The 25,975-nt window shown below is 38.9% G+C and overlaps 1 protein-coding gene across 1 annotated transcript; it reads right to left on the reverse strand.

Annotated features, from left to right (window-relative positions):
- Positions 1–391: 391 nt before the first annotated feature.
- Positions 392–25,820, reverse strand: LOC129775381 (leucine-rich repeat-containing protein 58). The gene is made up of 5 exons (XM_055780069.1): positions 25,139–25,820; positions 4,414–4,630; positions 965–1,154; positions 807–900; positions 392–739 (listed from the first exon to the last, which is right to left on the reverse strand). The coding sequence occupies exons 1-5, from the start codon at positions 25,642–25,644 to the stop codon at positions 661–663; spliced, it is 1,086 nt and encodes a 361-aa protein (XP_055636044.1). The 5' UTR covers positions 25,645–25,820; the 3' UTR covers positions 392–660.
- Positions 25,821–25,975: the final 155 nt, after the last annotated feature.

Raw genomic sequence — 25,975 nt, forward strand, 5'->3', positions numbered from 1 at the left:
CGTGCGATACGCTAAACGATGACGAACGACGAATAACGAAGCTAGAGAGAATCGCAAAGTCGTAGTGTTGATATTTTCTGAGAAATGAACGAATCATTGATTTCTCGGTCTGACAGACCAATGCGCGAGTATAGGAGTGTTAACAATATCTCAACATAGCAACATGGACAATTTCGCATCGCCGAAATCAAATACATGCTCCAAAAGTTTATTATAATTGTTGGGCAGTATCTACGGTTTTGCGAATGCTTCATTCTGCAAATACGTTCTGCAAAACTGTAGATTTAATGAAGCCCGCAGAACGTTTTCAGTATATTGACCCACCACAATCCTGACCTTTACTGAACCACAATTAAAGGAATTTCTCAATACTTGCATAAAAAGCTTATAATTATCGTCAGACCCAATTTTCGTTCAAGATTTCTTCTTTTCATTTATAATTTTTATTTTAAAAATATCTTTCTTCTTCGCGAAAAGCCCTCACCATATTTGCACATCATGTTTCTCTATGCTTCGTAAACGCGAATCACTATGCTCTCAGAGCCAATCACATGAATTAAAAATGAATTAAAAAAATAAATCATCCATCCTGAACTCTTACCGTGGTATATAACTTGTATGGACACAAACGACGATTGCAGGCTGAGTTGGTGACCACAATCATCCGAGCAAAACTTTCCGCATCATACTACTGCTAGGTTCGCTGTGTACGTCGGAACAATGTGTGTCCTCAATACACCTTAAGAGGAGATAAACATTACGGTGAATATTTCATGCCGTTAAAATGTTCAACTTTGTCAACTTACTTGGAAGAGCACAAATACTGGAGCAGCGGAATGCGGTATTTACCACAAAAGTCGACGAATTTGATATGTTCTACACGATTGTCGAAGAATACTCCTATTTCGTAACAAAGGGAAGTTATTTCAACCTGGGGAATGAAATAGTGAAAGTAAAAACTAACCTTTGCAATTGGGATTCACACAACAGTTGGCCGTTTCTAGATACTCAATCAAGGACCGTGGTAGATCAGCGGGACCGTATGGGAGAGCGGCTGATTTCACTGCTCGGGCGGTCAGCTCGAGCAAAGTGGGTGGATTGAGTGTCATATCCTTCACGAAGCGCACTACCAACGGGTTGTCACGTAGACTTAGCTGGAAGAAATAAGGCAAACGGGTTGCTATGATTGTTCCGTCATTCAAGTAATAAGAATTTATTCTGTAACACAGATCGGTTAAGTTTTGTACCACCTGGGTGAGGTCTTTAGAGAACCCCTATTGAACTGACAGGAGCCAACATATCGAGTTCCCCACTGACATTTGCCCTTTGTTTTCGGCCTGAATTGGGTTCCCCACTGACAGTTGTGCTTGAGATCTTCTTGATGATGTTACCCTAAATCATAGCGCCCGACTGTATTGTACTAGTTATCGTTCAATTCGTAACACAATAATTAACACGTTGAATGCCATGTCAGTCACCGGTGACTCACACTGAGTTTTCGTTCAGGCTGCGTCAGTCACCAGTGACTGACATTATAACATATGATAATTGTTACGGCCCTGATCAATGAGTGAACACAGGCCGCTAAATGCGCAATGAGTTAGTAATCGAAGTAGACAATGGCAACTGAAAATCATTTTGAAAATTTGAAAAACGTCTTGAATTTGTTGTAATAAAAAATATATTGCATTGTGAGAACTATTAGTTTAAAAAGAATTTGCATAGTTTAAAGTTCGTAACCGTTACTCTGTACTGAGAAGACAGGAAGATTGGGGAAAAATATAAGGAAAAGGAAAAACCAAATTTCTTTGAGAAAATGTTGGGGGTGTTCGGGGCAGCATATTAAATAAAAAACCACTCGATGTGACATAAATATCATACTACATCGAGTGGTTTTTTATTTAATATGCTGCCCCGAACACCCCCAACAATAATAAAGGTAAATAATATAAGCATATAAGCTCATAAGCATTCCCTTTCGAAAAGAAATACCTTCCACTACGGTAAAATTTTTAGCAATCCTGAAGATGAATCCCAGAGTTTTGGATGCCTTATTGACCATGAATGTTATGTGCGGTTTGAAAGAGAGTTGCATGTCTAAAATGACACCCAGGTTCTTGACTTCGCTGACACGCTCAATCTCTGTGCCGAACAGGACATAGTTGTGCAATATGATCTGTCTCGTGCGCGAAAACGAGATGACAGAACATTCAGCGGGGTTCACCTCCATTCGGTTAAGAATACACCAATCGGCAAAAGCATCCATCTGTCGTTGAAGGAAACGACAATCGTCAATCGAGCTGACCTGAAGGTAAATTTTTGAAATCATCTGCATATGATAGCCGTGGTCCTTCAATTACCAGATTTACGTCATTAAAGTATATCAGAAATATCAAGGGGCCCAGATGGCTATCTTGTGGTATGTCGTGAATCCGTGTTGGTCAGTACTTATGTACGGTTTGCTTAGAGCGGTTCCAAAATAACGAGAAAGCGAAGTGATACCGCGATAATTGTTAACATCTCGTCTATTACCTTTTTTATGAACTGGGAACATATGCGATAGTTTCCAACAGATCGGAAAAGCACCAGTGGCCACATACAGTTGGAATATGTGGAGCAGCGGGGTCAATAGGTCATTCATGTGCGCTTTAAGAAAAGCCGAAGGAATACCGTCGGGTCCTGTGTTGAACGACGTTTTGAGCTTTGAGAATGACCTAGAAATCATATCCGTATTGATGTCAAATCTACTCAGAGTTTGGCTAGAATGGGGGAGGTAGCTAGTGGCAAGCCTGATGTGGCCGTCGGCCAATCTTTCATCGGTAAAACACTAGCGATTTTTTCTGAGGATAGGTTATAGATATCCTGCTGAGTAGAGGCCGCATTTCCGTTGAACGTCATAGACAATGGCTGGCCAGCTTCATAGCGCTGCTCGTTGACAAGTTGAAAACATAAATTGCTTATGCAATACTAGTAATAGCTGTTATCCATGGTTATTATACAGAGAAAGAAATGGATAAACTCCTAATCACATCACTCATCACAGTGAATCCTGATTCTTACCTCCGTTCACCAACAAATATCCCTTCCTTGATAATCACTAGGGAACCACGATATAGAGGCGACCATTCAGGCCTTCCGGCGACGAAAATCATACTAACATTCCTTCCCTTTCCTTGGTAACTGTAAGAACTTGGCCTATTGTCGTTATTGGAAATTTAAAGCTCGATTCACCGAAATTTGCACAACGAGAATTATTTGCTACTCCCAAGCGTTGATCGGTATGTTCTTTGTGCAAATTCACTGGTTCAGGTCAATCACGGAGAGCAACTACGAAGTGTAAGTCTACCCAGGCAAAATCTAAAGCTCAAGTAAAAAACATATATATCTTTTATCGGCACATTCGATTTTTTCTCCGGGGAACTAAAGGTTTTTTTAAATTAAAAAAAAAATTCGCTCAAAACCAAACCATCATTCGTAGTAAGAATCGTGCGAAAAGTTTTAAACAGTTTTATGTGACATCTGCTTAAAGGGTACTAGTTGGTTTTGATCTACTAATTTACCTTCTTCATGGCTAGATGCGTATAAATCTTAAAGTTCAAAACTTTTATAACATAAAAAAGAAGAAGGCAAGAAGACGCAAGTTGTTGCTCTGCGCCCGTGCCTATTGTTTACACACAAATCGTTCGCTTCGGAATGCATGCTCAGGCATATACAATGAATACTCAGTGCAGTGTGTACACTAAGGAAACAATTCGCGACATATGACACAATTGTATATTTTTCTCGCGAGGACAAGACCATTGGCCCTTTTCACAGCCACCAAGAATTTCTACTAAAGAATTCATTCCTAATGTCGGCGCTACACGATGCTACAAACACCCCCGAATGTTTGGTGCTCGATGGTTCGGCGATTTTTTTTTTAATTAACGCGTTTTTTTTACGAGGTACGTATCCCCCACGTAAAAAAACCTCTGTGTATGTGCTGACTTATTGTCCTCAGCTCAAAGTTGTGTTCTCTTTGAAGGTCAAATTGATTCAATAAAATTGAGCAACTGAAACCATCGAAGTCCTACTGCTATTTACTATTATTGGCGAGTCCATTCAACGCTTGCACAAACAAGTGCTTACTCTATCGGAATGAACTCTCGCCTCTCTATACCAATCTAGGGATGATTCGTTTTGTCTACCGACTCATTTCCAACGTGAGACGTATTTACATCTCAGTTCAATAAATCGATTCGATGACCATCTTTCGTCACTCATAGAATAGCTGACTCATAGGAAAACAGATCAAAATGCTATACTTCTGTTTTTCGTTGTATTGCCCCGGCAATAAAAATACAAAACATTCCCTGCTGATAAGGCTAGTTATCAGCAGAAATAGCACAATGTGTACCTACACCAGATACCCACCTCTGTAAGATTTTTAAGCGTGATTATCTCCCGGGGCAGATGCTTAAGGCGGTTTTTGTGCAGTAGCAGCGACTTGAGGTGGACCAACCGGGCGATCGAGCTCGGCAGCGCCTCGATCATGTTATCACAAAGCACTAGAGCGTGGAGATTGTTGAGCAGTCCAACGGTTTCCGGGATCTCCGTGATCTTATTCCCTCCAAGAGACAGCAACTGCAAGCTAGAAAAAGAAAGAACAACAACAGCAAAATATTTAGAGTACATTGACCTCTAATATATTGTTTTGTTTTTTAAAAACCACAATTCGCTCATGAAAATATCAACTCTTATAATTTCATTAGTTCACGACGCAGCCGATTACAATTCGGCACGATTTAGATCATTTCGAAACAGCTATTTTTGTCATACGAAGGGGTTCACGTAAGTTCAATTCGATTGGATTGTCTCTTGTACGGCCAGACTTGACGGATTAAGCAAGGATTAAATCACTGATAAGAAGCCGTTTTTATACAGGATGTCCACTTATCTGATCCAATCTCCAAATCATTATTATTGAACATTTTCATTTTTTTATTTATTCTTTTTACTTTCTTTTGAATCAGCTTTGAAAAAACTGACAAATCTATATACAGTAGAACCACGATTATCCGATGATCCTCGTTGCGGATTATTCGCGACAGCGAATTTCATAGTTATTCTATTCCTTCCTGGAATTTGTCAGTAAGTGGTAAAATCATGCTCTTTTTTTGGTCATGGCTTTCACATTATCTGACCACTGGTACAAACGATCTTATGGATGGATAGTTTAATGTTTTTTCAAAAAACATATTTTTCATGCTGGAATATCTTTTTTTCGTGTTTGCACCACATTTTCAGTTCATTATTGCGTTATCCGCGATTTTCGTTATTCGCAGTTACCTTGCCCGACTATACGGCGGATAAACGGGGTTCTACTGTATGTAAAAATCTCGAGTACGATGTTCATGCTTGAACTCCTCCGAAACGGCTCGACTGAATTTTATTAAATTATACAGGTTCTTTCAGATTAAACGCTCACGCAACAAATTTTAAAAACTTCTACAAAAGTGAACCGATTTAAAAAAAAAACGATAATAAAGCTTACTGTAGGGCATTTTGGATGTGACCACCCCTTTTTTCGATAACGCTTTTTAAACGGTTGACAAAATTCTTCATGCACAACTCTAACATTACGAGTTTGATGCTGTTGAAAATCCGAGTTATTTCTTCTTTAAGTTCCTCCAAATTTTGTGGCTTATTAATATAGCAACGGTATTTCACGTACCCCCAGAGGAAGTAATTTATGACGAGAAATGTTAAAATTCTTACCATAAGAGGACAAAGGCTACGGTTGCTCGAGTAATACGATTTCACTAAAAATACACGTTCTTGTAAATTATACATCTTGACACTAAAAACCATCCGATCAGACTGAACGAGTAGCCGAATATTTTCGAGTATTTTCGGCCATCGACGGAGCGAAAAAATAATTTATAAGGAGCTATTCGATTTTTTTTTCGCGTGAGCTGTACACAAAAAAAAACTAGTAGGCATGAGAACCGTCACCGTATGGTACCGAATAGGGTATTAAATTCCCTGCTCTCCCGTAATCTAAAATCCGACCGAGTCAGCATTACCCGAGCGGATTTCAATTTTGCATTCAGTGATCCGTTCGACTCAAGTCCAATCGAGTTGTGCAAATGTGACAACCTTGCCACGCAATTCGACGTATACGCTTTTGAAACGAAAATCATAAATGAAAATTATCTCTATCGTATCAAATATGTGTCCAAAATATGTTTTTTTTTACGTAGAACTACGTCTTTCACTAAGGGTGCCAAATCAGAAAACAGGTCACGTTTTTACGAAATAAAGTTAACGTCAATAACTATTTTTGCCGTGAACGGATTCTGGCGATTTACATACCAAACGAATCGGAAATTCCCTAAGATTTGTTTGATATGCTATACATTACAATCCCATAGTCTGTATATGGTTCAAATTGGTGAAAATGGGAAGCATTCCTTATACATTTGTTCTGTACATTTGTGTGCTTTCCCGAACAGAGCTGTCTATAACGAGCAACTTATCGGCGAGCAACGAAGGGGAAATCGTAAGATGTAAAGTCTCCGTGAATAAAGGAAAAGAAGAAGAACGAAGGGGAATATTCGCCTAGAGTATAAACAGTGGATCTCGCTGAGGTAAACTTCATTCTTCGTGAGGACACCGACTGGACAACACCGTTGCTAAGCGAGCTGAACGGCGAGGGATCGAATGATTTTCTCAAGGCAATGGGGGTGGAGGAGTAGTATGAGGAAAGAGTAAAGTTTTCCAAGGGCCTTTTTGAAGGCTAGAGACGAATGAACTGAAGAAGTTTAAAGTCTCTTTAATTCAACAAGGAAAGGAAGGAAAGGCAAACTTTCAGTATCGTTCTAGATACGAAACAATGGACATCGCTTGTTCTTCCTTTTTTTGCGCCTTTCGTTTCGGATTGAGCAGTAGACGCGACCTAATTACTGCCTCGCTGATGTCTCTAGCATTGCAATCATTGTATCAAACTTTGCATTAGCCATTGCATTAAGGTTCTAAGCTACACAATTGTGTGGGGAATCATCAAGCTAGGCTATCGTCAGCTGACCAAGAAAATAAATGTTCTGGAATTTTGTCAGTGATTTGGTTTCGCATGACGGTAGGAAAACTTTCTTCACTAAGGATGAAAACACTCACAAAAAAAAACACAAAAAACATTTCAGGGTGACCAAACTGGTAGAATGGTTATTTCTAAATTTTCGTAGCATTATTAAATAATAATCGCCGTTATAAACAAGCGACTTGAATTAAACTACAGCGCAGTTATACGTCAACAATGCGGTCGTGTCTTGAACACAACCTCCTATAATTTTTGTTTATTTTTGGAGCAGGGAAAAGCCCATTTTAGTTTGCTAAAAGTTTTTTTTCTAAAATAGGCATAAAACCTGCTTATTTTTGCGTCAACAGAATAAAATAGTCCAAATGACACAATCTTAATCCTAACAAAAAACAGCTTATTCTATCTTAACACTAAACACTAGTTCACAAAACAAATAACAATATGACCAATGCACTTCAAAGTAACAAAATAATAATAACTTAACATAAACGAGAGTACCATTTTCGAGGAATGAGCGAGATAAATGAAAATCAAAAACACTGTAACACTGATTAAAAATCCTTCACATACTTTTGACTGGTTCATTCCTACCATAATTAGTCCGAGCAACAGAGAGACGAAGAAAGTTATGGAAGCGAAAATTACGATGACGAATGTCTATATTAAGACTACTGAGTATATCGCAGCAATCGATATTCGAGAGCAGTAGATCGGAAATAAATATCGCTTTAGCTACATCACGGCGCAAGGATAACCGTTCAAGCCCTATAAGATTACACCTTATAGGCGAATGAATTGCAAAGTTTAAAGCCTCTTAAAAACAAAGAAAGAAAGAAAGATTACAACGATCTTCGTATCTAGGAAGGTTCAGAGGGTCCCTCCAAGGCAGAACACGAAGAGCAAATCGCACAATTTTTTTTAATGTTTTCAATCCGTTGTATTTCGTTCTGGTAGTGTGGGGACCAGACAACGGCAGCAGATTTCAGTGTTGATCGAACAAGAGAGCAATACAATGCCTTCAAACAGTGTATATCATTGAAATGCTTAGTAACTCGGAAGAGAAATCCTAAGCTAAGCTTTTGCTGAGATGTATGCGATGTGATCTTTAAAAGTAATCTTAGAATCAAGCATGACTCCCAAGTCTTTAACTGTATTATATTTCCGTAATGTAGTTTCGAAAATTTAATAATCAAAATGAACAACGGAGCGTTTGCGGGCAAAAGTGATTACCGAGCACTTAGAAGCATTCAAAACCATGCGATTAGTGACGCACCAGTCAGCGAAAATGTTCAACTGAGATTGCAGGTACATAGCATCAGCCTGACATCTGACTAAATTGAAAAGCTTTAAGTCATCTGCATACGATAATTCCAAACAACGGATGGAGAGATGTACATCATTTAAATATAGAAGAAAAATATACGGACCGAGGTGGCTGCCTTGGGGTACACCGGACGTTACGTCGAATGGATTGGATACATGATTGCCTATCTTGACAAACATTTTGCGTCCAACTAGATAAGATTTCAGCCAATCCAAGACGCACCCATGAAAACCTAGTCTTTGTAATTTAGCCACTGCAATACGATGATCGATTTTATCGAAAGCAGCTGATAGATCGGTATATATTGCATCAACTTGGAGCCGATCCTGTAGTGAGAGGGTGATGAATGAGATAAAGGGTGTGTCACATCAAATTGCATCACGGAAAAAACGCTGTAGAAATTCGCCCAGTAGACCGATCCTTTTGAAAATTTTAGACAGTAAAATAAAAACTATTAAACAACTTTTGGTATTTTCTTTTTATTCATACTTCGAGCCCAAGCCCGTCTGCTCGCACCTTCCTCTTTACCCCGTCCATAAGGTTCTGTACAACGTCAGGTTGTAGTTTTTTTTTGAACAGAAATCCATTTTCTCTTGAAGTCCGCCTCCGATTTGACAACTTTTGGGTTCTTCCGGAGGGCCTGCTTCATAATCGCCCAATATTTCTCTATTGGGCGAAGCTCCGGCGCGTTGGGCGGGTTCATTTCCTTTGGCACGAAGGTGACCCCGTTGGCTTCGTACCACTCCAACACGTCCTTTGAATAGTGGCACGAAGCGAGATCCGGCCAGAAGATGGTCGGGCCCTCGTGCTGCTTCAATAGTGGTAGTAAGCGCTTCTGTAGGCACTCCTTAAGGTAAACCTGCCCGTTTACCGTGCCGGTCATCACGAAGGGGGCGCTCCGCTTTCCGCAAGAGCAGATCGCTTGCCACACCATGTACTTTTTGACAAACTTGGATAGTTTCTCCTTGCGAATCTCCTCCGGAACGCTGAATTTGTCCTCTGTGGAGAAGAACAACAGGCCCGGCAGCTGACGAAAGTCCGCTTTGACGTAGGTTTCGTCGTCCATTACCAGGCAATGCGGCTTCGTCAGCATTTCGGTGTACAGCTTCCGGGCTCGCGTCTTCCCCACCATGTTTTGCCTTTCGTCGCGGTTAGGAGCCTTCTGAACCTTGTATGTACGCAGGCCCTCCCGCTGCTTGGTCCGCTGGACGAATGAACTTGACAAATTCAGCTTATTGGCGACATCCCGGACTGAACTTCTCGGATCACGTCTAAACTGCTTAACTACGCGCTTGTGATCTTTTTCACTGACGGAGCATCCATTTTTGCCGTTCTTCACCTTCCGGTCGATGGTTAGGTTCTCGAAGTATCGTTTTAGTACTCTGCTGACCGTGGATTGGACGATTCCCAGCATCTTACCGATGTGACAATTCCGGATTCTCGAAATGAGTGCACAGGATTAATTCACGACGCTCTTTTTCGTTCGACGACATTTTTCCAAATTTACGAAAAATTGACAGTGAAGCATGGCCAACGTGATCTATACACTCTTATCTGATTATAAGCGAAAGCTGGAGATATAATTCCTAAAAATTAAATTTCTACAGCGTTTTTTCCGTGATGCAATTTGATGTGACACACCCTTTAAAAGTGACGAGATTCGTACATGTAGATCGTTTGGGCATGAAACCATGCTGATATTCCGAAATAAGGCTGGAACAGCTATGCGTTAGAAATTCGAGAACGAGGTCAAACAGTTTGGAGGTAGCACACAGACATGCAATCCCCCGATAGTTTGATACATCACGTTCGGAACCCTTTTTATGAACCGGAAAAATGTATGAGTCTTTCCATATGACAGGGAAAACGCCGCAGCGTAGAGACGTGTTAAAAATTAACGATAAAGGTGAACATAAGGCAGACGATTATAAAAGAAGGAATTCCGTCCGGCCCTGGATTAGTAGAGCATTTCAATTTCGAACACGCAATTTTTACAGTAGCGGGATCAATCGTAGGATGAGGTCCAACTGCAGGCATACAGGGGATATTGTGTGCTGCAGCAGATACTTGTTGATCAATAAGGATTTCATTGTAGAAATGCTGTTGAACTGAATGCGAGATAATTCACAAATTTCCCGCATTGAAGTGGTTTCCTTGTTATCGAGCGACATTGTAGAAGGCAATCCAGCCTCACGTCTCTGACCACTAACACAACGCCAGAATTTTTTAGGATTATTCGTGAGACTGCACTGTATACGATATTGATAAGAGCTGAACAGTGACTTATTCAGCCGTTTGTAACGACAGTTCAATGAGATGTAGTGAAATTTCAACTGATCAGTACGGTGTTTTGAAAACTTTTTTAGCGCTGACCTTTTGGCCGTTTTTAACTTCCTATGAGGTCACTCTGTTACTCTGTCAATCTGATTATCTACAAGTGGGAAAAAATCTTGAACGAAAATTGTTGAGTTAGGGTCAGGACTAATTCTTCTAAGTATTCAAACGACATCGAATTTTCATTCAAAGTTTAACAATTTAAAATTTCTTCCGGGTCTGCCAATCTGATAGAGAGTAAATTGCTCCACGAATATGAATGAATTATTTTAACGTTTGTTATGCGACAAAGCAAGGTTGGCACATCTGTATAGAACTATTGAATTTGAGTCGAACGGATTTAAGAATGCAAAAGCCGTTTCCGAATCGAATAGTGTCAACGAAGAAATACATATATCGGTGGACAATCATCCACAAATCTCAAAAACGCAGCCATTGATAATTGTTGGGTTTCACGCTTTGCTCTGATTGGTTGACGAATAAAAATCGTTATTGAAGAAAAAAAAATCGCGCTTATTGTGGATGATTGTAAATGTGGCATAACTGGGGCTAAACATTTTCGAACCATATTTACCTCTATCTATAAAAATAAGAAGTTAGTTTTTTTTATTCTATTTCATTTAATTTTATTGAAAATTTTGGTCTCTATTTTTGACAACATCAAAATAAGTGCTTTGTCATATGTAACAACTGTGTCGAAGAAAGTTTTGGTCTAGAGGGTAACTGTCGAGCTCTAGATGCTAATTCAACTTAACCCTCCTGTACTCGCGTGCAAAATCATAACACGTATACTCGCGCACGGTGTCACAGACCGAAAATTGAACTTCTCAGTAATGTTGCCTTTGTGTATTTTTCAGGCTTTTTCTAGGAATTTCTAGGAACTTCTTTTTCTTTTTCTTGTTTTCTTGTCGGTATTATACATTATAAAAAATATCCCCGAAACTGTGACTGTTAAAAATTACCATAAGCCATAAAAATTACCATTACCATAATTACCATAAGTTTATAGTTTACTGTTTACAATTCTTCCACAAGTGAAATTCGTTCACAAGTGTGTATATGTATGATCATTATATTTAGCGAATAATTATACGAAAGTCAAACATATATATTTTGGTTTTGAACGTATGTATCTAACGACGAATATATCAACGAATAGTTAATATATGGATCCGTTTAATCCAGTTACAAATAAGACTGAAATCAAATAAGAATAGTCCGGTAATGATCTTATGCATTATATTCAATAAATATTTCACGCCACTAACATTATTTTATACATTTCATTCAACAATATTCTAGAATATGAAAAAAGGCACTTGTCCAAAAAAGTTACTCGCGTCGGTGTGTCAGACCGAAAGTGTTAAAAAAGTGACACACGTCCCCTTTGTACAGGGTGGACCATTTAAAGTGAAGGTCTGGCAACCCCATAACTTTTGACAGAGATGTCAGATTAACAAATGTCATACCGCGTTGGAAGCGTCATTTCAGTACAATTTTAACCATGGAACAATACACACCTAAACAACGCGCTGAAATTGTTCAGCTGTACATTCAAAATAACTTCTCAATTGTGGCTTTTGGCAAAAAATCATAATGTCTGATGAGGCGCATTTCAACTTGAATGGAGGAGTGAATAAACAAATTTGTCGGTTTTATGCTACTGAAAACCCTCAATTCATCGAAACGCAACCTCTTTACGACCAAAAAGTTACTGTGTGGTGTGGCATTTATGCCGATAAAGTCATCGGCCCGTACTTCTTTGAAAACGAAAATGGAGCAACGGTAACCGTGAATGGGGAGCGTTATCGGACAATGATAACCTTTGTTCGTGAAAATGAATTGGACAATTACTGGTTCCAACAGGACGGCGCTACATGCCATACAGCGGCTGCCACGACCAAATTATTGCGCGAAATGTTCCCCGGAAGATTAATATCGAAAAACGGCGATTATGACTGGCCACCGAGATCACCTGATTTGACGCCTCCTGACTTTTTGACGTGGGACTACGTCTAACCGGAATATATGGAGGGTAAAATGAAAACCTAAACACAGAACATGCAGGAAAAAATGAAAGATTTCGAATGCTTATAGCTCGAACATTTCGTACTGGATAGGAGAGATGTTTGCATCACTTGATAGGGAATATTTCTACGCATCTATCGCAACTAACAAAATGTTGTTTTTCATTAGATAAACAATTGAATAACTGTAAAATATTAGGCGTTATCTAAACGCCCTAACTGCATCGTTTTGATTGGCCCGATTTACGGTTTCCCTAACACAGCCATCAAAACCAAGCAGCCTTGGGGAAATCGGCATTGCAAATACATGAAAGTAGGGGGACTTTTGTTCTCATCGAAAAATGTTCCCTAACACAGACTTTAAAACCAAGCAGCGAAATCGGCATTGCAAACACACGAAAGAGCCTAGAGGCGAGTGAACTGAAAAGTCTAAACCCTCTTAAAGCCAAAAAGAAGAAAAAGAACACACGAAAGTAGGGGGAGCTTTTGTTCCCTCCGAAATGTGTTCCCTAATAGAGATTTCTAAACCAAGGTGCCTGGAGAAATCGGTATTTCAAATTCATGCAAGTCGGGGGTATTTTTGTTCCGACTGGAATGTGTTTCCCTAACACAGACTTCAAATCCATGAAGCGTGGGGAAATCGGCATTGCGAATTCATTCAAATCGGGGGTATTTTTGTTCCGATTGAAATGTGTTTCCCTAACACAGACTTCAAAACCGAGGTTTCTGGGGAAATCGGCTCTGCAAATAAATGCAAACTGCGAGTACTTTTGTCCTCGCTTGCCTTTGTGCAGAGTGGAATATGTCTGTCCTAACATGATCTTCTAAACTTAGGAACCTGGGAAAATCGTGCAGCCACTAGAAGCGAATGAACTTCCCAGTTTCAAGCAAATTCGAGATTCGAGAAGTATGTACACTTTTGGGATGTAAACTTCAGAGGGAAATGTAAAATAAAATAATCGTTTGATAATTTTTTTTTGTCTTTATTGGAAAGATTTTCAGCCTTAGGCTGGTTCATCAAACGTTTGATAATTCTTCCGTACATATATTTTGTTCTAGTCATCATACCAAATGTAAAAGGTCCGTCATTAAATTTACTTGCAACGAAGAACAATCAATCACAATAAATGAATTGACTTTACACGGCATTTGTTCATTTTTTTCACTCACAGAGCAAATATATTGAACTCAATTGAATTTGGAAACTGTTTCATTCAATCAAGAATTTAATCAATACAAACGAATGATTGCTAAGCTAAGGTAGTTCCACGTGAACCTTGCGGTTATATCATAGATATAACCCACTCATTTTTTATGGGGATATTTAAAATCCAAGGTATACACTGGTAAACCAAGGACCCTGGCTGCGCTGAAAGACAATATCCGACAAGAAATTGCTGCCATATCGGCCGAAACATTGGGCAAAGTGATGGAAAATGCCGAAAAAAGGGCACATTTTGCGGTCAAGGCCAGAGGCGGTCATTTACGAGATATCATAATCAAAAAGTAGTTAGAACAAATCTCCTTGGACCAAAATAAATGAATTTCAAAAAAAAATTTAAAATTCCACTTCTTTACTTTGCTATTGCAAAAACAAATCCTTCCACTTTAAATGGCCCACCCTGTACCAACACATGCGATACGCTAAACGATGACGAACAACGAATAACGAAGCTAGAGAGAATTGCAAAGTCGTAGTGTTGATATTTTCTGAGAAATGAACGGATTATTGATTTCTCGTTCTGACAGACCAATGCGCGAGTATAGGAGTGTTCAATGAACTTCCTGGACCATTGTGCATTGGTTTTCGCATCGAAACTAAGGGTGGGCTTAGACTAGTGATCAAGCAAACCATTTGTCATGACAATTGTCATGCGTAAATGCGAAAACAGAATAGAAACATACGGTATGAGGCATGATGTCGACGCCAACCTCTCTCAGTTTCTATTCTGTTTTCGCATTTTCGCATGACAATTGTCATGACAAATGGTTTGCTTGCTAGTGATATATTCATGGGCAGAAATATGATGAGATTTACAGAAATCGCATCAACCGTTTACACTAGCGTGAACTTCTATAATGAATATATTCATATTTTTGGTGAATTTATTCACCTGAAGTAGAACTGCATCCAACTTTAGTGTTTACGCGTTTACATATGCTGAATTTATTCAAGTTCATATATTAGTGTATGTTTTATTCACTTTTGAAAAAACTTGGACAACCTACGTTGTGTTTGACTATTTGTATTTTTGAATCTACTCGGTTGAGATGTTAAAGTCCAACTGAACTAGATGGTCGGGCAGCTATCCTCAACAACTCTGTTTAAGAAAGTGTTGCCATAATCTCCATTGGTTTTCGCCTATACTACAACTGCGCCCACTCACGGGCGAAAAATGCCTTGAAATGTTTCAGACTTATCGTTTTCCTGAACAGTGTATCATATTTATTCTCACCCGTTTACACCTATTTTCACATGAATAAATCCATCTATAGCTATAGATCTCCCCAATGTAAACCCGCCATAAGGCCCATCGAAAAATACTGGACTATTATGAAGCAAGCACTACGGAAACATCCCAAGGAGGTCAAATCTGAGGAAGACATGAAGAAAAGGTGGGTTTCCGTACAGAAGTAGCTGCAGCCAGATGTTGTACAGAACCTTATGAGTGGAGTTAAGCGTAAGGTGCGAACAAACGGTTATGGTATTGAAGTTGAATGAAATAAATATGCCAAAAGTTTACTAATGAGTTATATTTTGTCTGATGGTTTGAGAAGAATCGGTCAACTAGGTAATTTTCTACAATGTTTTTTTCTGTGATGCAAAGGCATTGAACTATGCAAAATAAAACGCATTTTAACACATTAAGGGCCGGAAAGAAATCTGTAAGACATACATCTGAGACCGCACGTTTTGTCTTGTGTGAAGTAAGCGGATGAAAGTTCAGCGGAAAAAAAGTTTTTGTTGCGTACAAGTATCTGTTCAGTGTCTTGCTGGATTTCATGAATAATGAATTATTTCAGTTAAAATAAATTGATTGTTTATCAAGTAACAACAGGCTCATTAGATAGAGAATTGAATCATTCATCTTTCCACATAATTCATTATTTTCTTGGTCTTGACATAAAAAAGTTATAGATCAATACAGGTCAATACAGGAAAATATACAGAATTTTCAAAAATTTTCAAAAATCAAAAAAGTTGTTCGAATAGAGTTATTGAAGTTATTCGACACAGAAATATTTTACCTATCTTCCAGCCACAATTTTATTAACCGGAAAAGGGTCTGAGAAAAGTTATAGGCCAAATTGTATGGGAGAAATTAATTATTTTAAAGAAAATTGAAAAAAATTAGTCGGAAAAACCGAAAACACATTCTCGAGATAGTACTCATTCGATATAGAATATTTTCATCTATCTTTAGCAAAATTTTCATTGGTCGGAAAAGGGTCTGAGAAAAGTTATAGGGCAAAACCTATACAATTTGTATGGGTGAAATAAATGAATTTAAAGAAAATTTTAAAAAATTTTCGAAAGGACCCAAAACACATTTTTGAGATAATACTCATTGGATAAAGAATATTTTTATCCATTTTCAGCCAAACTTTCGTTGGCCGAAAAAGGGTCTGAGGAAAGTAATGGACCAAAACATATAGAAGTTGTAGGGGAGAAATTAATAAATTCAAAGAAAATTTAAAAAAGTTTTTTGGAAGGACCCAAAACACATTTTCGAGATAATATTCATAAGACAGAGAATATTTTTATCTTTCTTTAGCCAACTTTTCATTGGTCGAAAAAGGGTATAAGCAAAGTTATAGGTCAAAACCTGTACAACTTGTATGGGTGAAATAAATGAATTCAAAGAAAATTGAAAAAAAAGTTATTTGAAAGGGCCCAAAACATATTTTCGAGATAGTACTCATATTTTAGAGAATATTTTTATTTTTCCAAATTTTATGGGTCGGAAAAGGATATGAGAAAAGTTATTGGCCAAAACGTTCACGAGTTGTACGGAGCAAAGGGCTGGCTGGGTAAGGAAATAAAAATGCCCTCAAACCGAGTCACCAGCTCTGTGGAAAAATTGTATAGAAATTTTTGACTATTTTTCGAATTCCTATGTGATTCACCATAGAATCTATGGAGAAAAAAGTAATTTTCAATTTTTAGCACGCATTCTCAATAGCTTCAAGATAAAAATTTGAAAAAAAATACAGAAAGTGCATCTTACTATGATATATCGAAAAATATAACCATAAAATTAAATTCCTAAAAAATTGAAGTACTAAAAAAATCTTGAAATATTGATTTTTTTTTTTTTGAGGATTTAGAGATTCAGTACTACTCTAATTCGTATTTAAATGTGTTCCTACGCCTTTTATAGATATGTGTGATTTTTTTCTGAATTTTAACAATGTTGCACGGTACAAAAATATATATTCTCAAATTTATATTTTTTTTTGAATTTTGAAACTCAGTACTGTTTTTATTTTTTTATTTAAATATGGTCGTATGTGTTTTCTGATATTTTCGTTTTTTCAGAAAACTTTGAGAACTATGCGGTACGAGAACATTCAAAAAGTCTAAAATCTTTTTATTTTTAATTTTTTTTATTTTCCTGAACTCTATGATTGTATTGTATTCATGGGTTCGTAAAAAATCCTCAAACAATATCACCAGCACTACGAAAAATATTTTATACAAAACTGGAAAATAAGATAATTCTCCTTAAAAACTATAGTGAAAAAATGAGTTTTTCTTTTTTTTCCGTTTCAGCATAGGAAAATTTGAGAAAATACTCAAGGTACATCTACTATCCCCTATCCCCCGCGTAAAGAAATTCTGGTTGTATAGAATTTATTGAAGTTTTCAAAACCGTTTTTCGATGACTGTTTATTGAACTATTCACTATATATAGGTAGTTGATAACGTTAATTGGATTTGCTATCATTGAAAAAAACAGAAAGAAATCAATTTCTTATTTCGTCCCGATATTTTTGTCCACTACATCTACATACATCGAGATACACATTTCTCTGTAAAATATAATCCATGTAAATTATGCTTTAAAGTGATTTATATCCCATCTTCATGCGTTGATATTCCACGATTTTAAAGCATTTCAAAAATCGCCTAAAAATTTCGACTTCGCACTCTGTTTCTTCAATTTTCGAGTGTGAAAAAGTTCTATTTTCATTTTCTTTAAATTTATTATTTTTCCTCCTACAACTTGTATACATTTTGGCCCATAACTTTTCTCAGACTCTTCTCCGGTCAACGAAAATTTGGCTGAAGATGAATAAAAATATTCTCTAATCAATGAGTATTATCTAATCCTTTCAAATAACTTTTTTTCAATTTTCTTCAAAATAATTAATTCACCCATACAAGTTGTATAGGTTTTGGGTTATAACATTTCTTAGACCCTTTTTCGGCTAATAGAAATTTTGCTAAAGATAGATAAAAATATTCTATATCGAACAAGTACTATCTCGAGAAGATGTTTCGGGTCCTTTCAAATAACTTTTTTTCAATTTTCTTTAAAATAATTAATTTCTCCCATACAACTTGGCCTATAACTTTTCTCAGACTTCTGTCCGATTAATAAAATTGTGGCTGGAAGATAGGTAGAATATTTCTCCATCGAATAACTTCGATAACTCTATTCGAACAACTTTTTTGATTTTCAAAATTCTATTCTGTATATTTTCCTATATTGACCTATGCTCACGTTTCAGTCTACAACTTTTCTCTGTCACGATCAAGAAAAAAATTAATTTTGTGGAAAGATGAATGATTCAATTCTCTATTTCATGAGCATGATTGTGAAAGATGTTACTTGATAAACAATCAATTTATTTCAATTAAAATAATTCATTATTCATAAAATCCAGCAAGACGTTGAACAGAAACTTGCATGCAAAAAAACACTTTTATCCGCCAATTTCACACAAGTCCGTAAAGAAGGAACGCGAAACACTAGAAATATCGTGAGCGGTCCGTGAAGTGTTAAAACCCCAACAAGATTTCCATGTCCGGATTTTTTTTGTGTTATTATATCCCAGTAATATACCCTGCACACCATACGTAAGGCGAAAAGCATTCTAAGTTCGAAAGAAAAGTAAGACACTATACACAGATCGGCTCTTTATTCACATGACGTTGAACGCGATTGAGATTGGACGTTATTTGAGATTTGATTTCGTTTTGTTTCAAGAGTGAACCTCATTCGCTATCCAACTCTTGACGAGTAAAGTTCAGTGTCGTTATTGTGCGTTGCCACTTTTACTATTGTGCGATTGGTATAGTGTACGAGTGAAGGTCATTGCTGTCCGCTTTAGAATTGACCTTTTGTGAAGTGGAACAAAGGAAGCAGCGCTCTTGCAGCTTGCAGCCCTTGGCGGCTGTTGAACATCGGCATAACGGGATCGCCATCGTGTGGCAGTCATTAACGGGAATTATAATCACGTGACCGTGTGAGCTATTCTTGCGCTATTGTGTTGATCCATAGTGTGTAGCCTCTGTCTCTCCCTGGTTAGGGCAGTAGAGCGCAGTATCGGAACAACTTTTATATTAAGGTACACATATTTAATATTAATATTATTATTCAACTCATATGTTCATTGCTTAATATTATCATCATAATTTTTTGTTTGTTTGTTTTGTTATTTTTTTTTTGAGATTATTGTTAAAATCAATAATAGATTAGAAATAAGACACAAATTTTTGTAAAATGGAGAATAGTGGAGGATCTCCAGAGATGGAGATCTCCGATAATGAATCCCATTCAAGATCTGGGAAAAAACATAAACGAGTCCCTCAAAAAGAAGATAATTCTTCTGGGGACGAATCTGCTCATCCTTCCAAGCCCCCCTCTAAGAAAATAGCAAGCCTCTTTTCTGAACCCACTGTTACTTCCACTCCCCCTCTCCCATCATCGATTTCGCTTCCCCCTTCTGATGTTTCCGATCCAACCCAATCCTCGTCCTCGTCCTCGTCTTCTCCCTCTGTTGTCTCCGCTCCACGTGTCAGAGTTTATCCAGAAGATGCACCTGGAACTGGACCGTGGGTTGTTTTCCTCCGGCCAAAACCAAAAGGAAAAAGTCTTAACGTGATTCAGATCATGAAAGATCTGGCCAGATACTCTTCTGTATCTGAAATTCGCAGGGTTAGACCGAACAAATTGCGGGTTGTCGTGAATGAACGGAAACACGCAAACGAGATTGTTGCTGACCAACACTTCACCCTCGAATATAGAACATTTATACCCTCCCATAACGTAGAAATTGAGGGGGTGATAACTGAAACGGGTCTGACGAGCGAACAAATAAAAAAAGAAGGAAAAGGCAAGTTCAAGAAGCTTCCCTCAATGGAAGTAAAGATCTTGGACTGTCGTCAACTCGGGAAACTCTCCCATGATGGGGACCAAACTAAATTTACGCCGTCAGACTCGTTTCGAGTCACCTTTGCTGGTGCCGCCCTCCCTGACTACGTTATGGTGGACAAATTGAGACTACCTGTGCGACTTTTCGTGCCAAAGCCCATGACTTGCAACAAATGCAAGTCAGTTGGTCACACTTCAGATTATTGTGCCAACAAGAAGCGCTGTGCCACTTGCGGAGAGCAACATGAGGGAAATCCTACAGTGCGACTGAGCATAAGTGTCCATATTGCGGGGGATCCCCACACGAGCTCTCAGCTTGTGAAACTTACAAGAGTCGCTGAGAGAAACAGAAGCGCTCTTTAAAGGAACGCTCGAAGCGCACTTTTGCGGAAATTTTAAAGGGCGCTTCTCCACTGACCCAACAACAACAACAACCAATCTCAACACACAATACCTTTTCCACGTTGCCAGTTGATGAAATGGAAGCGAACACAGCTAGCGGGGGCACACCGTTAATTTTCAAAGGGAATCCCCGGCGCAAAAATGTGACCACTCCCAAAGTTCAAGAACAAGTCCCCCCGGTGATACCCCCAGTTAGCTTGCCTAAAAAATCGAGTGCAGCGGACACGCAAAATCAGGTTCCTCCTGGCTTCCGTGGGAATAGTTCACCTTCGAACGACCCAGCACTCGAGGGGACATCAAAAACCCCAACTGTCCCTGTTTTTCCGTCCAGCTCAACTTCCCAATCGGGATTTATAAAGTTGTCTGACCTTTTGGATCAAATCTTCAAGTGTTTTAATGTTTCCGACTCCATCAGAACCCTTGTCATCTCAATGCTTCCAGTATTACAATTTTACAGCAATTGATGCAAACATGGCCCCTCCTTGCAATGATTATCTCTCTTGATGTCTAATTTAGATAGAGAGGTCGGAGATATCACTGTTTTTCAGTGGAATTGTCGTAGTCTTATCCCTAAATTGGATACATTCAAATTTTTAATTCATAACTTCAATTGTGATGTTTTTGCTCTGTCCGAAACTTGGCTTTCTTCGCGAGATGATATCTCTTTCCACGATTTTAATATTATACGCTTGGACCGCGATGACAGATACGGAGGGGTACTATTGGGGATCAATAAAGTCACTCATTTTTTCGAATTGACCTTCCACCTATTGGAGGGATCGAAGCTGTTGCTTGTCATGCAAACATCAGAGGCAAAGACCTCTGTATTGTCAGCTTGTATTGGCCTCCGAGAGCTGCGGTTAGCCGCAAACAACTTGATGACATGTGCTCACTCCTTCCTGAGCCACGATTGATCTTGGGAGACTTCAACTCTCACGGAACTGCCTGGGGGAAACAGTACGACGACAATCGTTCATTGTTGATATATGACCTTTGTAACAACTTCAATATGACCGTTTTGAACACTGGGGAAACAACACGTGTGCCTAAACCTCCTGCTAACCCAAGTGCTCTTGACCTCTCGCTTTGCTCGAATTCACTATCGTTAGATTGCAAGTGGAATGTAATCCAGGACCCCAACGGTAGTGATCACTTGCCAATGAAAATTTCCATCACCATTGGGTCGAATTCTTCTGAATCTATAAACATGGCATATGACCTCACAAGACACATTGACTGGAAAAAATATGCGGACGCAATTGCTCTAGCCATCAATTCCAGAGATGGTTTACCTCCATTGGAGGAGTATAACTTTCTTTCTCGTTTGATCTATGACAGCGCGGTTCGCGCTCAAACGAAACCCATCCCAGGTTCCACTATTTGTCGAAGGCCTCCCAATCTATGGTGGGATAGCATATGTTCCAAGCTTTATGTAGAAAAATCGAATGCATTTAAAGCTTTTCGGAAACGTGGAACCCCTGAAAATTTTCAGACGTATTTGGACCTTGAAAATCAATTTAAAAACTTGATCAAAGGGAAAAAACGTGCTTATTGGCGAAATTTCATGGGAGGTTTGTCACGAGAAACGTTAATGAAAAAATTATGGAAAGTGGTTCGAAACATGAGAAATCGCTCTTCAACGAATGAAAGCGAAGAATATTCACATCGATGGATTTTGAATTTTGCACGGAAGGTTAGTCCTGATTCCGCTCCTGTGCAAAAAATGGTTCGAGATATACCACAAGATAGGTGTGATCTTGATTCCGAGTTTTCGATGGTAGAATTCTCTCTTGCTCTCCTTTCATGTAACAATTCTGCTCCGGGATCGGAATTAAGTTCAACTTGCTGAAAAATCTCCCTGATGTGGCGAAACATCGCTTGTTGAACTTATTCAATCGGTTTCTGGAGCATAATATTGTTCCAGATGATTGGAGACAAGTACGAGTTATAGCTATTCAAAAACCCGGAAAACCCGCGTCCGACTTCAATTCGTACCGCCCAATAGCAATGCTGTCTTGTATACGGAAATTATTGGAGAAAATGATCTTGTTTCGCCTTGATCGATGGGTTGAAACGAATGGCCTACTCTCAGATACACAATATTGGTTCCGCAGGGGCAAGGGGACGAATGATTGTCTTGCGTTGCTTTCTTCAGAAATTCAAATGGCTTACGCCGAAAAAAAACAAATGGCTTCAGTATTCTTGGACATAAAGGGGGCCTTTGATTCTGTTTCAATTGAGGTTTTGTCAGAAAAATTACACTCTCGGGGTCTGCCGTCTCTATTGAATAATATGTTATATAACTTGCTTTGTGAGAAACATTTGAACTTTTCTCAGGGAGATTCGGCAGTAAGTCGGGTCTCTTACATGGGCCTCCCCCAGGGCTCATGTTTAAGCCCCCTTTTGTACAACTTCTATGTAAGCGACATCGACAATTGCCTTACACAAAATTGCAGCCTAAGACAACTTGCAGATGATGGAGTGGTGTCTGCTGTAGGATCAAACGAATCCGACCTGCAAGGACCCTTACAAGATACTTTGAACAATTTTTCAACCTGGGCCATTGGGCTAGGGATTGAATTCTCCACGGAGAAAACAGAGATGGTGGTTTTTTCTAGGAAGCATAGACCAGCAAAACCAAAGCTTCAACTTTTGGGTAAACCAATCACTCATGCTATGTCATTCAAGTATCTTGGGGTCTGGATCGACTCCAAATGTACTTGGGGGGCCCATATTAGGTATCTGAGTTAAAAAATGTCAACAAAGAATAAACTTTCTCCGTACAATTACCGGCACCTGGTGGGGAGCCCATCGCGAAGATCTTATTATGTTGTATCGAACAACTATTCTCTCAGTGATGGAGTATGGCAGTTTCTGTTTTCAATCAGCTGCCAAAATACACCTAATTAAACTCGAGCGAATTCAGTATCTTTGTCTCCGTATTGCGTTAGGATGTATGCCCTCAACGCATACCATAGTCTAGGTTTTGGCAGGCGTACTCCCACTAAAAGATCGCCTCAATTTATTAACTCTTCGGTTCCTCATCCAGTGTAAGGTTATGAATCCATTGGTGATCGGAAATTTTGAGCAATTGATCGAGCTAAATTTTCATTCTGGATTCATGAGTTCATATCATGAATTCACCTCTATGCAGGTTGTTCCTTCTTCGTATATTCCCAACCGTGTTTGTTTTCCTGACTACATCAATTCCTCTGTACATTTCGATCTGTTCATGAAGGAGAAAATCCATGAAAATCCAGATTATCTTAGATTGAGGTTCGTTCCTACAATCTTCAATGCAAAGTATGGGCGTATCAATTGTGATAATATATACTTTACTGGTGGGTCCTCTATGAATGAGTCCACAGGATTTGGAGTGTTCAACGTATTTTTTAGCACCTCACACAGTCTTCAGAATCCTTGCTCGGTATATATTGCTGAATTGGCAGCGATATACTGGGCGCTGGACAGCGTCGCCTCACGACCTGTTGAACACTATTACATTGTAACGAATAGTCTTAGCTCTGTCGAAGCTATCCGTTCAGTGAGGCCGGAAAAGCACTCGCCGTACTTCCTTGAGAGAATACGAGAAATTTTGAGTGCTTTATCTAGACGCTGTTATGTCATTACCTTTGTCTGGGTCCCTTCACATTGCTCAATTCCGGGTAATGAAAGGGATGACTCATTGGCAAAGGTAGGTGCAATTGAAGGCGATATATATCAGCGTCAAATCGCCTTCAATGAATTTTATTCTTTAGTTCGCAAAAATACCATCGCTAACTGGCAACGCAAGTGGAATGAAGATGAATTGGGCCGGTGGTTCCACTCGATTATCCCTAAGGTTAGCCTCAAACCGTGGTTCAAAAGTCTGGACTTGAGTCGGGACTTTATTCGCACCTTCTCCCGACTCATGTCCAATCACTACATTAGATGCACTACTCTTCCGTTTCAATCTTGCCAGCAGCAATCTCTGCGTTTGTGGCCAAGGTTATCACGACATCGAGCACGTTGTTTGGTCGTGCGAGGTGTATCTGGTCGCCAGATCGAATTTAGAAAACTCCCTTCGGGCCCGAGGAAGACAGCCCAATGTGCCGGTGAGAGATGTGTTGGCTCGGTTAGACCTTGATTACATGTCCCATATATATGTTTTCCTTAAAGCTATAGATCTTCGTGTGTGATTGTCCCTACATCCTTATACCCTCCTTTCCTTCCTTTGCGGGTAATTCGTCCCCTTGCTATAAATAGTAGAATAAGTTGAAATGTAAATAAACTATAGATATACGAATAGATTTAAGAATTGAGTGCTCATCAACATTGTTACAATTTCCTTATATCCCATCCTTCTCCTAAAAATATGTCACCCTTCTAAACTCGAGTACACCGCGAGTAATCGGTTTTCCACCTTACTAACCATAGATGTAAGAAAATTGTTTATATATATATATATATATAGTTTTAAAATTATATTCAAGAATTCGGCTCCTTTAAACTTAAGTAACTGAGCCTGTAAAAATAAACGAATTAATAAAAAAAAAGCGTGAACCTCATATACTGTTATTGATATTGGAGAACAATGGGACAAACTACTCACTTGTGCAGCTTCCAGATATCCTTGGACACATTTGTGATTTGGTTACCTCCCAGGTAGAGATATTTCAACGAATTCAGCTCCGTTACTTGTTCGGGAAAGTACGTGAATCGATTTCCGCTCAAATTCAGTTCTTTTAGGCCACCCCCGCCAGACGACCGGAGTGTTTTTGGCAGCGAGCTATTGCTAAGCAGATTATTCTTCGCAATCAGTGTCGTCAGTTGGCATTGTTGCGTTATCACCTCCGGTATCTGCTCAAGATTGTTGTTGCTGAGGTCCAACACTCGCAGATTGCCAAATTCGGCTATCGATGTCGGAATCGTTGTTAGGTTGTTGTGATTCAGCAGCACCGTTTCGATATCCTCTGCCAGCTTTCTCGTCTTGCACATACGCAATAGATCTTTGTCCAAATGGCGCTTGTTGGCGTGACCGAAATCGACGATTTTCTGCTCGCGTGAGTCGCTATCGCAACTGTCAGAGGTATACACCACATCCATTTCGGCACTCATTTATCCACGATGCGCGAGAATCAAAACAAGAACTCTTCACAATATCCTAGAACATATCATATCACAACCCTAATAAAATTAGTCGCTGAGAAAACACACCGTTCGATTCACCATCGGTTCGACTATGTTCGCTATGTCACTTTGAACACTGATCGTCGAGTCTGACTGATAACGAATGAAGAGAATATTTGATTAGTTGCACCACTTTATATATGGGATTCGCAAATCAGTTTTGTACTGGTATTATCATTCATTTATTAGTAATAAATAGCGCGGTTACTTGAGCGATGGGAATTGCATGTATTTGTACGAACATTGCACGTTCTGTTCA

Source organism: Toxorhynchites rutilus, chromosome 3 (assembly GCF_029784135.1).
Source record: "Toxorhynchites rutilus septentrionalis strain SRP chromosome 3, ASM2978413v1, whole genome shotgun sequence".
NCBI classification, from domain to species: domain Eukaryota; kingdom Metazoa; phylum Arthropoda; class Insecta; order Diptera; family Culicidae; genus Toxorhynchites; species Toxorhynchites rutilus.